General features: G+C 51.1%; 5 protein-coding genes across 5 annotated transcripts; 2 read left to right on the forward strand and 3 right to left on the reverse strand.

Annotated features, from left to right (window-relative positions):
* Positions 1 to 153: 153 nt before the first annotated feature.
* MAA_02312 (DNA binding domain-containing protein) lies at positions 154 to 2324 on the reverse strand (the record flags this gene model as incomplete). Its single annotated transcript, XM_007820310.2, has 4 exons — positions 154 to 994; positions 1047 to 1484; positions 1545 to 2114; positions 2161 to 2324. 4 exons carry the CDS (start codon positions 2322 to 2324, stop codon positions 154 to 156), a joined length of 2013 nt encoding a protein of 670 aa, XP_007818501.2.
* A 1125-nt stretch (positions 2325 to 3449) lies between these two features.
* On the forward strand, positions 3450 to 4927 carry MAA_02311 (monooxygenase; the record flags this gene model as incomplete). The annotated part of the gene is made up of 3 exons (XM_007820309.2): positions 3450 to 3518; positions 3578 to 4156; positions 4259 to 4927. 3 exons carry the CDS (start codon positions 3450 to 3452, stop codon positions 4925 to 4927), a joined length of 1317 nt encoding a protein of 438 aa, XP_007818500.2.
* A 3080-nt stretch (positions 4928 to 8007) lies between these two features.
* MAA_10700 (peroxisomal membrane protein PEX31) lies at positions 8008 to 9619 on the forward strand (the record flags this gene model as incomplete). Its single annotated transcript, XM_011412418.1, has 3 exons — positions 8008 to 8780; positions 8867 to 9495; positions 9555 to 9619. 3 exons carry the CDS (start codon positions 8008 to 8010, stop codon positions 9617 to 9619), a joined length of 1467 nt encoding a protein of 488 aa, XP_011410720.1.
* Positions 9620 to 10893: 1274 nt separating this feature from the next.
* MAA_02310 (fungal specific transcription factor domain-containing protein) lies at positions 10894 to 13651 on the reverse strand (the record flags this gene model as incomplete). The annotated part of the gene is made up of 5 exons (XM_007820308.2): positions 10894 to 11583; positions 11635 to 11901; positions 11960 to 13052; positions 13114 to 13130; positions 13403 to 13651. The coding sequence occupies 5 exons, from the start codon at positions 13649 to 13651 to the stop codon at positions 10894 to 10896; spliced, it is 2316 nt and encodes a 771-aa protein (XP_007818499.2).
* A 741-nt stretch (positions 13652 to 14392) lies between these two features.
* MAA_02309 (protein BFR2) lies at positions 14393 to 16091 on the reverse strand (the record flags this gene model as incomplete). The annotated part of the gene is made up of 2 exons (XM_007820307.1): positions 14393 to 15969; positions 16031 to 16091. 2 exons carry the CDS (start codon positions 16089 to 16091, stop codon positions 14393 to 14395), a joined length of 1638 nt encoding a protein of 545 aa, XP_007818498.1.
* Between the last annotated feature and the right edge of the window lie 273 nt (positions 16092 to 16364).

The raw sequence follows: 16364 nt of genomic DNA on the forward strand, positions 1-16364 counted from the left end.
CTGCCGGCGTGGACATGAACGGCCAAGAACGCATTTATCAGGTCCACAGGATGTTCCCCGCGGGCAACTTTGGCCGCGGCAGGACAAGTCGACATGTCCCCCCCTCCACACTGCCTCACTACCATCATTATGCAAGGTGACGAGCGTGTTCTGTCACCATGCATTCTGTAAAGGGTCCCAGAGGCTTGGGAAGTATTGATCCAGGATAGATGCATCAGGCATTGAAAATTCTTGAATATCCATATTGTTGTCACTCTCTTCCTCTCTGGCCACACCACCCAGTATTCTATCCACAATCTCCGCATGCTGTGCTACACAGATATCAGCCAGATCCCACTCGAACTGCTTCTGATATTTGCGGAGAGTGGCCACAATGTCCTGAGCGATTCGAAAAGAACTGCTCCGTGCCAATCCTTGGAGAGAGCTTTCCATTTCTAATGCGCAGCGCAGAAGGAAATTGACTGTGGCGGGAAAGGCAAAGGCTGTCACCGGCAACCAGAAACCGCCGAGCTGCTCGGCTTGTAGTTCTTGGAGGAGGAGGAGTATTTCCTCTGCAGTACGCCGCGCTTGTATGTAGCGATTCATAATTCGCTCATTGAGTTGGTCGTAAATGCGCTTCTCGGCTTCCAGCTCCATTCTTTGGAGGAGAAGCCTGGTCGTGAGATATGCCAAGCGGAGGTTGGCCGCACCCGGGATTTCGAGTCTGGAGCCGCGAATAACTATAAGACGACAACTTCCAGTCAAGGACTCGACCCAATTGTTCAATGCCAGCTCCAGGCTAGCTGTATCCCATGGCCGATTTCCGTCAACGGCATACACGCGTTGTAGATGTTGGTCCAAAACATCAGTCAGTCGAACCAGTGCTATGAACACGTTTGCTGTTCGTACTCGTGCTTCACTGGAATCACCCTCACAAAGACACTCTAGTGTCGGAAGGGGAACATCATATTGTATCCTTGAGATATGGGGCGGTGTGCCATGAGCCAAACTCAGCCTGGTGCCGTGTTAACAAGATGAAAGACGCTCAGAATCGGACTGTAACATACCATCTATCATGAAGCAGTAATGACCACCATAATTTCATTCTTAAATATTTCTCAGACTGCGGTATCTTCCACGGTAATGGATTATGGTTGAGTCCCAGGGAATGAGCCATGGATACAGCTGAGCCTAACAGCACCCCGTTCCCAATGATTGACGTGGTTGGTCGCCCGCTTATGTTGAGCAGAATCGCTTTGATTATAGATATCCCTGGAGATAGGTAAAGCTCAGAATATACGGCTTCATTGGCAAGGTTCCATATAAATCGGTCATCAGGACATTTATTGCCAATGAGCGTAGGGGAATGGCGCCAATAAACCAAGGTGTGGGCATATAAACAAGATAGCAGAGCTGGTGAAATACGAGTCTTGTCTTCAAGATATTGGTCGCGAAAGGACTGCTCGTCCAATAGTGGAAGACACTCGTTGGCCTTGGTGAAATACCTGTGTCTAGAGTCAGTCGGTATCGACATTAATTGGGTCTACACTGTGATTTCAACACACTCGTTGATAATGTCATCAACGAAAGGCTCCAAAATCTTTTCAATGATAGCCAGCTTTTCCGCAGATGGGCTTTTATTCACGGCCAAACCCACCGGACGCTTCTGGACCATTGTAAATAGCACCGGTTGAGAACGACCCGCGGATTCCGGAATGATCATCCTAGTACTCCTGGTCGCTCCAGGAATTCCTGATAGATAATCGGATAGCACCTGCTTGTCATTTGTCACTGCGGGTCCAACGATATGCATGGTGTGATGATCCTGATGAGTAGAGTCAAGCTCCAGTGGCTCTTGGTCTTGTTGAACATGGCCGCCGATTCCGCGGGAAAGGGCATGCGGGTTGAGAATGGGCTGCGGACTGGAAGGCTCAACGGGTGCCGGATTCTGACTTGTGAATGCTGCTGCAGGGTGGCTCAAGCCGGAGTCCTCATGGATATGCACCAAAGCCGTTGAGCTTTTGCTGCTGGAATCTCCCGACTCCCGTGGGCGTCGTCTTGACAAAGAAACGTTTTGGCTTGCATCTCTCCGGCGAGGATGTCGGTTCGGTCTTGGGCAGGCCTCGGCGTCTGGGCTATCCGGAAATACGCATTCCGTTCGATGAGCCCGACAAGTCACACAGGTGTCTGAGAACGCTTCGGTTTGACATCTTGACTTTCGGCGTCGACAAGGCAAGCAGGCAGGGCGTAGATGGGAGCGATATGGCCGTTCCGATTGCCTCGATGGCAACATTGTTCGTGGCTATGCGGTTGCATGACTTGGCCCAAGGCTTGGCCATGAGCATCTCTCAATAATAACCCTCAATACAGATAATGCTTGTTCTGGACGGCCAGGCAAAATCGTGCAGTTTTCCGCGGGGAACTAAAGTGGCTGCGTGGACTGCACACGAGTCAAAACGGCACCAACATAATGCAGCGCCAGTGCCCCATCACTATCCACACATCCATCCATACTGGAGAGAAGTTGGCCGTGAAGAAGCATCTGACTGTAATTCATGATAGCTGGGCAGATTGTCCCCAGTTCGACTGGACTCTGGTCACCGATTCGATGCCGACAAACGATGGCTGGGCCATGCTGTGAGGAAGGCGCGCTTGACGATCCTGCCGAAGCTGTCTCGCACTCGGGTTGGCAAGCAAACAGGCAGAGAAGCTAACACTGTTGCCTTTCTCTTACATATCAATCTGGGATTCACTCCCGATAGCACCGCATCTTTAATCTCTCCACTGATTGTTCGTAAAGCGAGGTTGTGAGGTAATCTGACATGGTGTGCCTGCTGACCAGTTGAGGCTCGATTTATTCCATGGCGGAACATGTAGACCAGGATTGGTCTCCCTAGCAAAGAACACTTCCATATCAATATGCAATGGATGCCCAAAACGGTTGGTCAATTTTGGATAATGGCACAATCACATCATTTCTTTTTCTTCTTGTTCTTGACAAATATACCTGGCGGCAAGTGACGGCTTTGGGCCGGAACACTTCCGTCTATTTCACACTTGATCCTCAATTACAAAGCAACGACGATATTTGCGGAACTCGGAAGGAAATAGGAACGAACTAATTCTGAACGGGTATTTTATTCGTTACCGAATTTTACGTCCCCCTTACCCCTCATTCACAAACAATAGAGGTAGGCTGGGGATAAGGTGGGGGAGTGATGAATAGAGTAGTATCCAAGAGGGTACGGACTTCGGAGGCACGTACAATATTAAGGGCTCACATTGACACCTTCCCAGAGAAATATGTATAAAACCCCTGTGCCTCTCTGATGTGCGACGTGCCAGATGCAAGGTTAGATGACGGGTTTTGGACGCTTTGATAGCCGGCCATCTGAGTTCTCCCAAAGAACCTCTTCCAAAGAAGCATCATATTTCAAGTCTATGAAGACGGAGCGGCTTCAGAGAACGACATGTCGAGCGCAGAAGGCTCTAAATTGCCGAATGGAACATGTCCACAGAGCACCAAGCCGTTTGAAAAGGTTGGAAAATACAAGCCGACGACGCGTGTTGTTTAACTCCCATCAACTGATAGCAACAGGTCTTGATCGTGGGAGCCGGTCCGGCTGGCCTCTTACTCGCTATACTTCTCGCCCGAAGTCATATCCCGTCGACAGTATTAGAATCATGGGATCGTGTGGATGAAAGATTGCGCGCAACACAATACGGCGTTCCAGCGACGAGGGTATTTCGACGAGCAGGTATCCTTGATGATATCCGGTCAGAAAGCATCACGCACTTTCCGTACATCTGCTGGCGTAGTGTCCGGACCGGTCAATTTCTTACTGGAATAGACCTGTCCGTGGTCAAAGCCGATAAAGATCGCATGACGATACTACCACTGAATGAGATTTTGCAAATTATGTTGCGACATTGCCGAGAAAAATATTCTGATTATGTCACATTGCTTTTCAACCACAAGGTTGTTAACATCGATCAGGACTCAAGGTCAGCAACAGCGGTGGTCGAGGTTGGCGGTCAAGACGGAGTCAAACGCACCGTGACATTTGAGGCATCTTACATTATTGGGTGTGATGGTGGGCAGAGCACCGTTCGAAAAACGCTATTCCAGAGGAATTGGCCTGGTGAAACGTTTGAGAGTCGCCTGCTTGTTCAAAATGTAAGTCACTTGTTAATTAACTAGTATATTATTCACGAAAAGGAAAACGCCTGCCTCCGCTTTATTCAGATTCAAGCGAAATAAACTAACCCCTTTCCCCAGGTATACTACAAAGGGTTTGCAGACAGTGGTTGGGATGGTGGCAACTACATGATAGACGACGAATTCTGGGGTCTCATTGCCAAACGAGGCAAGGCCAAAGGGCCAGAGGGTGAGCTCTGGCGAGTTACATATGGCGATTCGGCCGCCAATCTATCGGAAGAAGAATATCTGAAGCGCCGCGAACTCGCATTCAAGAAGATGCTTCCTGGACATCCGGATCCCAGTCAGTACAAGGTGAAGCAGACGGACCAATTCCGCATCCACAATCGATGCGTAGAAAAGATGCGTGTCGGCCGAGTTTTCCTCGCGGGCGATGCTGCTCATGTCTGCAATCCTTTTGGCGGATACGGCTGTATGGCTGCGGTTTTGGATGTGGCGGGCCTCGCGGACTGTCTCATCGGATACTATGAGGGCAAGGCCGATGAGGACATTCTTGACGCTTACGCGGAAATCCGGCGAGAGAAGTTCCTTCAGTTTATCGACCGGCGGTCTAGGAAAAACTTGAATCGAATCTCCAAGACAAACGCAGACACTGCGCTTGAGACGGACCCATTTCTAGCATTGCTGAAAGGCATGGAAGGCAATGCTGACGAGACGAAGAAATTTCTACTGGTACGTATTCCTCACCAGGATGCCCTTTCCCCCAAGGGATATTATCAAACAGCCTAACAGCCAAGGTAGAAGGTTAGCAGCATCGAGTTTGACTTTACCACGCTGTATAAGAACCCTGTGGCAGCATGAGACGAGGCGTCAGACTTTAAACTGAAGGGTTCCCAATTACTGCGTTTAATTTTTAAAGACCTGGATTGTTTTGAGAAGAAATGGTATGCTTACATCAAGCTCAACTTTATCCACATAGAAAGAACATGTTCAATCTTGTATACTCTTTTTGTCTTGAATTTGCAAGTTACCGAAGTTGACGTGGGATGTCCCGTAGTAGCAAGAACCTTATTACTATCAAGGTCTATCCAAATCAGCCGTAATAGCGCACGGATTATCTGATGCCTCCAACCTGACCAGACACTGCCATATTTATCCTGACTTCTATCCCTCGCGACCAATCCAGCCCTATCTTCCTCGGCATGGCATTGTACATCATATCAGATTTATCACCAGATCATCTCTCTAGGACCTATCAACTTCTCACCTAGCTCTCCTTTCGAATATAGTGAGCGGATGCTAGTAAGGGATCTATTCTACGAGGTTCTTCGGCATTGGGAAAACACACACCACACCCCAGTATACGGTCAGCGAAGTAAGTTTTTCACTCGCAGGTATTAATAGCCTGGTATCAGAAGAAAAGCTAAAATAGAGAGTTATTAGTATACACTACAACTGTTCTTCCAAATGAAAAGTAGGACAAATCCACTCTTGTCGACAAAGTCAGAGAATCTCCAAATTCATCCTTGCCTTGTTCCAATACGCAGACCTGCATGGTGGAAGTGAACTTCTGCAATGCAACGGTGGCTGGCGACGTCATCAACGCACCACCCCGGGAACTTGTCGAAACACATTTCCATAGTACTATTTATGCTCTATTTTTCGTCTCTACCGTCTTCCAGAACATGGTTTGATAATACAAAACCTGGCGCGTTTAGAGGTGTGCATGGCGCCTCGGCGTCCACACCTTTGCATATTTCGTCGGAGCGCCTCCGGATGATGCCCAGTTCTATCTGCACATTCTCATGACATTTCTACTGCTGCAGGTGGTGCTTGGCCTGCTGCATCGGGACGTCCGGGCAGCATCATGTGAGGCGGCTGGCGATGTCACCCCCGGTGCCGCTTTTGCTGCTGCTGCTCCTCAGCTGCTGCCAACGTCAGCTCGGTGCTGGCCGTTTGGCAGGTTTCAGTTGGGCATGGCATCAATATTCAAGGATTTGGACCGTGCTCGAATACGTGGAACAATACATGGCACGGATCACCTTTGTTTGTGTCTGGGTGTAGAGACTGGAGCATCTAGACTGTTCGTAGCATCATGGCTCTTGTCCGCGTGAGTCAGTGACCATATAATGGGCTCCGAGTCCATGCCAAAGTCGAGAGGCACTACATGCGGCCAGGGAAGTGGTATTCTCGCTTTTTGTTCAACTGTTGCTCGATTCTTGTGTCAAACGATTCTGCGAGCCACAGGTCCCAGCTATAAAACAGGCCCATTTCACAAAGAAAGGCGACACATTGACGGTGCTTAATACCCCCGTTTTCCTATATTGTGCATGTTCAAGGCCCGTGACCTTGTTCAATCAACCAACATGAATACCTCCTTTCAACAATCCAGCATGCGGCCCGTGCCCAACACAGACAGAGCCGCTCTGACAAGACTCGTACCGATGTGTAGACATCATGACAAATACTCGCCCGAATACAATGATAGCCATTCGATTTACCCCGTTCCAATCATTGCCTTTGCCAGAGGCCGTCGGCTGGTTGGCCATCCAGGTTGTACTGCGGTGTGAATATCTTGCGGACAAGTCGACCTGCTCGAGGGGTGTCTTTTTGACAAGAGAGGAAAGAAAACGACTGCCCCCAATCAGAAGAGTCTTTGGAGGCGTTGGTCGATGCTCGCTTTCTCCGGGCACTACATACATGAGTGCCAAGTGTCCATATGTCTTGCCGTGGTGTCCGGCATCTGTTTGCAAATGTCAACGGCGTGGTTTGGACTCGCATCGAATTCGCATTGAAACACGGCCACTTCCCGATTGGCACATATGCTGACTGCCACTGAAGACCGAAAAGACCGTCTGATCCCGGTGCAATTGCGCATGGGCTGCCTACCCAGGTAGCCTCTTCGCATGAAGGCTGCGTCAAGCCCCTCCCATCAGCTCCGTTGTTCTCAGCCACGCGCGTGCGGCGGTCGGCACGAGAAGCTCACGAGTCCGCGATGATGCGTCGAGCCAGTACGATCTTTGGATCCGTAAATTGTTCCTCGAGTCTGGTCTGGTCCCTGCATGTACACTATTGCCTACATGGCGCACACACGCACACACGCACGGCTGAACAGAGTACATACAAGTTCAACACTTTATCCGGGTGCTCAGTGCTCACCCACCTACCTACCTAGGTACCTACCTGATTAGGCAGTGCAGGCAGGTACTGCATCGTTCTTGCCTTGGACGCAATTGTCGGGCGTAGAAAAACGTCCGCGTTCATTCTCTTAAGCCATTTGTTTCATCTCCAGACCTGGTGTTTCATCCCATCATCTTGGCTCGCCTCGCCTCTCCTCACCTCGCTGCCAACTTTTAGGAAATCATCAAAATATCATCGCATCAACAACCGGGGCAGCGCTAATTACTGCAGCATTGTTTCGGCCACGACTAAGACGTGCTAGTGCCAGCCCGTCGTTACTGGCCGCTGCACTTGATGCCGGGACGGCCAGACATTGCTTCTGGAGTAAGACACGGCCAGCGCAAAGAGGCGAAGTGGTGAATCAGTGACGGGGTTCGGCTCTCATCACTCAGCCCCCCCTGAGGATTTAAATCCCCATCACCCAGACGGCAAAATTCATCAAAAGTCATACCAAATGCGAATTTCATTGATTCTTCTCCATCTCTCGTCATCCCACCGTCTGCACACCCAACACGCCGGGTTCTCGCACTGCAGCACGTTGAATATCGGGTGTCGTTTCTGTGCCTGAACATCTCCCCATTCTCTGACGACGACGACGCCTCCGACGCCAGCAGCTATGCCACATATAAAATCGCCACACCGACAGCATCTTGCAAATCCATCATCAAGATCGACTCGTGCACCACAATATGGACGAGGCCGGCCGCTGGTGGAGAGAATTGTGGCATGATTGGCCCAACGCATGGGACGTATGCCGTCGGCGTGGGCTGCTTAAAGCACTCCCCGACATGGCACGGGCTGCCATCTGGACGGCCTTGATGATTGTGCTATTTGCCGGCGTCATTGCATGTGATTTGCTTCGTACAACATGGTCCCATGCATACCCGCTGTCTGGGCACAATAGGGACAAGAGGGAGCGTCGACGCAAAGACAACTCGCTGCAGCGGCTGCTGAGCAGACCCATGGCAGATCCCATATCAGCATATAGGGCTGTCCACTCCCAGAGCCCGCAACACGATGAGAAGGCCAAAACTTCCATCTTTAGCCGCCTCCCGCCCGAGATTCGGAGGCACGTTTTGGTTTCAGCTTTTGGAGAACGCACGCTACATATGGACTTGGATTTCCGACTCCCATTCAACTTGGTTGAGAAGAAGCCATACGATGGGTGTGACGTGCATGCAAGGATTCACCAAGAAAACCTGGCCTCGGACTCGCACTTGGATACAAAGTCTGGCAGGAATATGACTTGGAGGTGGTTTGGTTGTGTATGCCACCGGTTCGACGTCATTAAGACACCACCGTTGACTTACGGCAGGAGATGCAACTGCCAATGGGCCCATTTTGGAGAACCAGATACAGACCTGTGCCTCCGCGGATCAGGAAAGTGTAATACGTGGCCTGGAACGTGGCCAGTGAAGTGTCAAATTGGCGTCATGGGGTGGATGCTATCTTGCAAGCGAGCGTGAGTTTTGCGTGTCTGGCTGCCTTGAGTGACTCTATCGACCCTGTACGATGCTAGCAACACTAACCACTTTTAACTCTGTTTAGATATTTCGAGGTCATGGATGTTCTGTATGGCACCAACACGTTCCACATTGCGTCTCCCGTTCTAATGAAGAGCATGTCCGATCTGTTTCCGAGTCATATATTGGCCAACATTCGATCCCTAGAGTTGGTTTGGCAACCAAAAGACCTTCCTCTGGTAGAAGGCTTTTGCTCAAAGGTGAAGCACTCCAAATACCAACACCCGGTTTTCCCGTCTCTTGCGTACTTGCGGATTGCGTTTGCCCGGATGGTTATCCATGAGGTAGACCACGCCACCGACATGATTTGGCCATATGACAACAGGCGACTACTATCCGAGAGGTTACACAACTCCTTTTTACCGCAAATGGACGAATTAATCAACCGAATCGCGCCACCGATGGCGGAAGTAACGGTATCTTGTGCGAAATGGGATTGGTACGAACTCATAGATGTCTCTCTTTTGGAAAGCCAGGGCAAGGAAGCGACCAGGATGCAAAGAGCGGACATTGAAGGATTGAGGTGCTGGAGAATGATGCCCATTAGGAGGAGCATTTCATGGGAAGATGCCGAGGCAGGTCTATCTTCTGTGCCGAGTAGAGAGGGATACTGGATTCATATACCCATTGGCGACGTGCGTCTTCACAACTGGTGTAAGTTCTATTCTGACTCATCTCGTGCGCAATTTGAGACTGACATGACGACACTTTAGATGGTTACGATTGGCAACGAAATGAGCTTTATGGTCTTGGGCCGGACGGCGTCTCATGGTCTTGATTAGCGGGCAGCGAGGGTCTCAACTAGATTACATTGTTCGACACATATATTTCCAAATGACGTTAATAACAAGCGGTGGAAGTGCCGCCACGGCATTGTCCATCAGAGTACATACGGCGCTGGTTCGTCATGGCCCAGCGCCCAATGCCATGTACCGCTTTCATGTGGTTGCCTAGCCACGAGCCAGAAGCTGGTCCAAGCGAGTAAGCCCTAATTGTGAATTGTGATGCTGCAAGTGCTGCATATGGCTTTCCGCCACCGATCCATTGGCGCACCCGGTGCAGTGACGCAAGCCAATCGTGTGCCATTCATGAACAATGGCTCAAGCTCAATGTGACAAGTTGGTACCTTGATGAGATGCTGCTGGCCCCTTTTTTTTCTTCTTTTTTTGTACTTGACTTTAAGACATACATTGGTGCTATTTGTGATGGACGCGCCTCGTTGTTCAGTTCAGAGCAACATGCATGACTCGTAGAAAAAATCCCCATTTCTAATGGTACTTTTCGCATCATGGTAGTCCTATCAAACAGGCGCTGTTTGGCAAACCACCACGAAGATTGGCAGCCAATCTTGTAAGTCGTCCCCGCCGCGAGCCACTCCCGCAAGGGCCGTCGCCATGGCCGGCGAGCCTCCGGCAATGAGGTCCTTGTTTCCAATGATGTAAATACTGCGCCATGGGAGTACATCCGACAAAAGATGCAGTAAGCTTGGCAAGCGGTAAAGCTGAGTGACGTTCCGCAGGGCCAGGTGCGTCGATGCGCCAGGGACACCGGGCGGCAATGGTGCAAAGCTGGCTTCCGTATCGGGAAACTCGTCGCGGGGCTGATGGAGCCGGCGAGGCGACGCCGCCCGGTCATTCGACTACATACTAGTGATTCTGCCCGTAAACAGCACGGTCGAGCCAGCCGTGAAGACGGCTACATAGTCCGCGGATTATATGACATGTATCTTTATGTTGACAAACAGGGTCGTAAGATGCTGTCAGCGCCAGACGTCACTAACCATGTGTTCCAAAACCATCCGCGGAACCGCGGCCGCCTGACACCCGTCCGGCGAGAGGATTAGGGGTCAGGCACAGCCGTGGCATCCCGTCGAGTTATAACCCGCATTTCAATAGATGGTGCCATGTTATAGAGTGGTTTACATGTCATTCAAGTTATTGTACAGCTAATGGCCTTGACAAAAAAGGGTCGTCGGCTACTACAAAGTTTGGCACAGCGTTGCCCTTCACTAGTTTTGCCCTTGTACACACAGCCCCCGATACACATTGTCATTTAAAACATCTCCCTCAAATGGGGAAACACGGTTCCATCGGGTGTAAACATGCCCCCAACAGAGTCGGCCGTGGCAAGGTCATTATGTGGGGGAACTTGTTCGTCTCCAAACTGGAAGCCATTCAAGCCGACGTAGCCCTCGAAAATTCGCGACAGCTCGCTTTGAATCCTCTTGCCGTTTTGTTCCACGGGCTGCTCCGGCGTCTGGTGGCTCTGAGGCAGATGTATGTTGGGGAAAGGAGACTGCGTCATGGGCGTGCTCTCCATATGACCCCTGGCCAGCCCAATCATTCCCAGAGCAGCATTAGAATGCGCGTCATCATCGGGGTTCAGGCCGAATCGGGGCGCCACGTCCTTCAGTGACTTGATGGTGCGCCATAGGCGCTTGGAGACAAAGCTCTTGGCCGACAGGTCCTTCACCAAGTCCAGCGCTAGGTAAAACTCCTCCCTGCAGACAGCACTAAATCGGACGGGAGCATGCACCGACGCGAGAAACACCACGGAAATGGCCGAGGCCAGGAATTGATGGTAGAAGGATTGCGATCGTCGGTACAAGTTCGTGGTGTTGTTCAAATTGTTCAAATATTGTATAGTGTCCTTGGCAAAGTCGACAACACGCTGCGCTTGACCCGGATGTTGCATGATGCTTGTGGCGCTGTGTAGAATAGGAGTATACAGCCAGATACGAATCTGTCACCAGTTAGTACTCTGTCACGGGAAAAACCACGTCGATGGACGGACCTGATTAAGTCTCAAATATGTGAAGATCTTGAGACGCTGCAGATTGTACGAGGGTGTCGATAATATTTGTTTTTCCTTGTCCCAGTTTTGCACCTTGACTTCTTCGGGTACACTCTCATACCACTGGAGTATCTCTCGATCAAGATTATCAATCTCTTCCTGGTGTGGTTCTCGAGCCAGTGCCGGCCCGGGACGTGACACTTGGCGCCAGACCTTGGCACCAAGACGAGAGTAGGTAATCATGGCAACAAGGAACGGGTACTCCTCCTAGAAATAGTCAGTGATATATGACCCATGTTTCTTTCCTCTCTGTATTTGCACCTACGGGGAGCGGTAGCCTGGGATCGATTTCCTCATCCATCACCGAATAGGGTAGCCCGGTGGCAAATGCCCATCGTCTGTCGAGAACATATGCCGACCAGAAGCTGTTCAGTGCATCCCTTCTCTCTGAGTCGTCCTGGATCCTCATCAACCCCGCCATCTGATGAATACCAGCTTCCAGGCAGAGCCGTACAACCTGTCCCATGATTCTCCATGCCAGAACTTCTTCGTAAGAAAGATATTTGAACCCGGCCAGCAGGCAAAGAAGCGGCAAGCTGGCCACGTCAGTAGGTTCAGACATCAACTTCTTGTTGACTACCCCCTCCATACTCTCATACAGTCGGACAGCCTTGTCGCTGTTGCCATGGAACTCGGTAACCAGAGCGCAGCAGAGGACAATTTTGAGTTGTAATGTCTTCTCGTCATTGACGAGTCCCGTGGGCTGTTGTTGGCCACGCATAGAGTCCAATAACGGTGCGATGTTCTTGGCGTGAGCGGTGACGCTCTCGATGTTGAGCACTGGGTACATTATACCGACCTCTTCCTCATGCAATCGACACAGCCGAATCATCTCGTCCTTGTCGAATTCTAACAGAGGGTCATGACCAGTATTGCTAGTACCGATCTGCATAGCAACATCGCTTCCGTGCTGCTCTTGGTCGGACGTCTCATCGATACCACGATATCCCATGTTGGAGATGGTCGTGTTGGCAATATCTAGACTGTAAGCCATGCTGGTAGGACCCCGGAACGCCCCTACTTTGGAGTGCGACAAGTCTGGTCTGGCCATGGACGCGGAGCTTTGTGCGGGAGAGGGCGCAAGGGTCGAGCCAAGTCTGCCGTTCAGGATGCGATCGGTTGAGGGGGCCGCAAGACGAGTTGGCTCTGCCTGCAAAAGAGTCTTCATCGTCTGATTCAGCCAGTTGACTTCTTCCTGGAGTCGACTGAGCTGACTTGTGACGCTCCTAAACTCATCCGAGTCCTTGAAGTTGTTTGAGCAGCAGTTGGGGGCGTATAAGCACGCCAGATTGAGGTTGCCACATCGTTGGCAAGGCGTCTCGCCATTGCACTTGATTTTTCTTCTCTTGCACTCGTTGCTGTGCGCATTCTGCGTCAGTCCCAATCTGCGTGGGGGAATGTCGGGGATAAAGAACTCACCACGCGATGGAGATATACTGCCAGTCAACCACCAAGAATATGTCAGCAACACCATGTACAGAGCAAGTCGTGCATGCACGCATCCGCCGGCCAATAGCCATATTGTGACACGCGACGAACCGGCGGCATCTGCAGCTCGCACAAGACCGAAGGGGGGGACGACTCGGGTAACACCAAAAACATCAGAACAAACATCAAGACCCCAACATCACAGGCCAAAATAGCCGACACATGCCGGGTGCAATATACAGCAAGCAAGGGAGGGCCCTGGGGGTTGATCAAGACTCACCCGATTCCTCTTGCTCCTCGTCTGTTTTTGCGCTGCTCCGTCGTCTATCGACTTCCTCTTGTTGGCATTGGACGCGGCCGCAGAGGCACCGATGCCAGCGGAATTGTCTCCGTATGAAGCGGAACCAGACGGACTGGCGTGTGGCCCAGGCCGCGGTGTATCATAGGATATGCTTGCCGTGTCGCTCAGCGCGGCGGGAGCTTGCGCCAGGTAGCGCAAATCAGACGCTTGTGTCTGGATCTGCTCCATGTTGTTGCGCCCGACCACATCAATCCCTTCTGCCTTCACCCGTCGTTGCGGACCGGGAAACCATGCGAGTCGGGAAGAAAAGAAAGGCACCTGTGATTAACAAGGGAAGGGGGGGGGATGATGGCAAATACCTGGCGCCGGCTCAGCCAGCCTGCCAGCCTGCCACCGGCACTGCAAGACTGTCAGAGCGGCCAAAAACCCATCCTCCTCCACGGACCACGAGGGTTGACGGCCCCACGTGACGTCCACACAGACGGGAGAGCTAACTTTGGTGGCGGCGGCCAAAGGCTTGAGTGGCATGCCTTGAAAAGTACCTGCAGGTGGCAGATCTCTACTCTGATTGAACAGTACTAATACGTACGCCGTCAAATACACACAGTCGATGCGTGTACATACTGTATGCGGTGATTGCTAGGGCAAAGATGAGACAGGCTAATGTGAGTTGAAAGTTCCGAACTCTGCCCGTCCGGGGTGCTGCTAGTTTGAGTGCGCCAAAAGGGTCTGGTCCGGTTGACGAGCAAATACCCTGCGCCAGGGTAAATCAAATCAACTTTGTTTTTCGTTGCCAATAGGAAGGCCCTGAAAGTCATGGCTTGGTCATCACCATGCGATCAATTGATTGCCCTAGCAAAGGCCCCATCAAACACCGCCACTAACATCGTTCTGGTTCCGTCCTCATTTTTTACGTCGAGGTAAATTTTCAACTTCAGCTTGCCACCGATATATCTACAAATGCACGGCTCAATTTCTAAACAACTTCAGTCCTTCCTCTTCAATATCCACTCCCTCCATCTCCTCATGGTCGCTCTCATCCTCGTTTAGCTCCAACTTGCGCCCAAACAGTGTTCCAAAGAAACGGTCAATCGCCTCCTGTTCCCAGCTTCTCCTGTCCTCTGGCGCCATAAAGTTTTGCAATTTCTCATGCACCGTGAATCTCATCTTCCGTCCCTTGCTAGCCTTGCGATCCACTTGCTTGCGCACCTTGGCTTCCTTTGTCGCTGTCACCATCACCGTCGGCACAGCAGTAGCGTAGTCTGCGACTCCTTCTACAGTTCGCTGATCAACCAGTTCCTTCAGGAGCAGCTGGTAGAAGTCAGCGTCATCGTAGACATACTCGTCAGTGGCGACTTTCTTGGCAAGCTGCGCAGGGGCACATGATCGAGGGACTCGTGTCCGTTTGACGAGCCTGTTGTTGGGGACTATTAACTGCTCTTGAAGAGCACTAATGAGGGTCTTGCTCTTTTCGCTAATTCCACTTGGTCTTGCCATGTTGACACTTTGGACTTTTTTGGACCACTTCTCCAATCGTTCTTGGCGAAAGCCAGTCGCGTCCTTGTCTTCGTCTTGTAGCTGTTCCCAAATGTCATCGTTTGACATTGATGCAACAAAATCGCGCTTCCGCTTCTCACCGGTTTTAGTTGGCGCTTTGATACTTTCACGTAAGCTGCTAATGGTGTTCAGCAGCTTGATGGCAGCCTCTTCAGCAGCTTCGTATGGCTCAGACTCGGCATCAGTGCCCGCCTCCACCGTGGGGAATGAATTGGCGGCGACGAGTGCTTTCTGTAACCGAATGCGTAGGTTGAGCAAACCATCGTAAATCTTGCGCTGCTTCTGGATAGCAACACCTTTGTCGATATCGGCTCGGTTGGACAGAGCAGATAGGTGGGGTCTGGCCGCAATTTTCTTCCCGGACGTTTCCTCTTCTTCAGTTTCGTCATCATCGCCGTCCTCGTCATCCTCCTCGTCCTCTTCATCATCATCATCATCATCATCCTCCCCCTCCTCCTCCTCACTATCCTCATCGTCCACTTCTTCAGAGTCGTCTCCACCATTCACCAGCGCATCAAGTCCATCATCCATCTCTTCATCTCTGTCAGATTCACTATTCTCGTCATCACCAGACATAAAATCTGCTGCAGTCGCCCTCTTGGTCCTTCCCGCGGGTTTTGCAGGCTTGGCACTCCCACGAAAAGAGTAGTCTTTGAACCGTTCGGCATCCGACTCGCCTAGAGCGTTGTCACTGTCAATCTCCGAGTCGTTGAACTCGGCCTCGTCGGCTTCCAGGTCGGCGACATCGGGATCGTCGTAGTCGTCTTCATCATCATCATCATTGTCCTCACTCTCCTCTGCGTCTTCGTCATCCTCGGTCTCGTTATCCAATGCAGACCGGCTAACCCGAGAGCCCCTGTATTCAGGGCCGAGTGCAACGCTTTCTTTCTGTCTCAATTTGCTCTTTCCCACGCGAACATAGTGCTCCGTGCCCAGATTCTCGTCTTCGCTGTCCTCGCTACTGCTGCCATTGGCTTCCGGGTCGTGGTCTGTAAATGTTAGTTTATGCGATTGTGCAAAATGGCAATGCTTTCGGGTTGTCCTGAATACCTTTGACAATAGCCTCGTCTGGATCCTGGAACTCCTCGGCGCGGCCTTTTACTTTGGCCATTTTCTTTCCCGTTCAGCTTGCAATGCTTGATTCAAGATCAGACGTGAGCCCCACGTTCAAAAGATTTTGTCTCTGTCGCTCCAGCATCAACTTTTAGGCGGTGTGTAGTGGCAGAACGCAGCTTGAACTCTATGCTGCCGGTAGGTCTGTGCTGGAGCCACCTCCCGTTACCAGCCTTGATAGCATAAAGTACCAGACCGGACTCGACATTATACAACCATTGGCCCAAAAACCTGGCCCAGCAACTACTATTAGGTCGTGCACTTAACCACA

This window comes from Metarhizium robertsii, assembly GCF_000187425.2.
Source record: "Metarhizium robertsii ARSEF 23 chromosome Unknown MAA_Scf_1, whole genome shotgun sequence".
NCBI classification, from domain to species: domain Eukaryota; kingdom Fungi; phylum Ascomycota; class Sordariomycetes; order Hypocreales; family Clavicipitaceae; genus Metarhizium; species Metarhizium robertsii.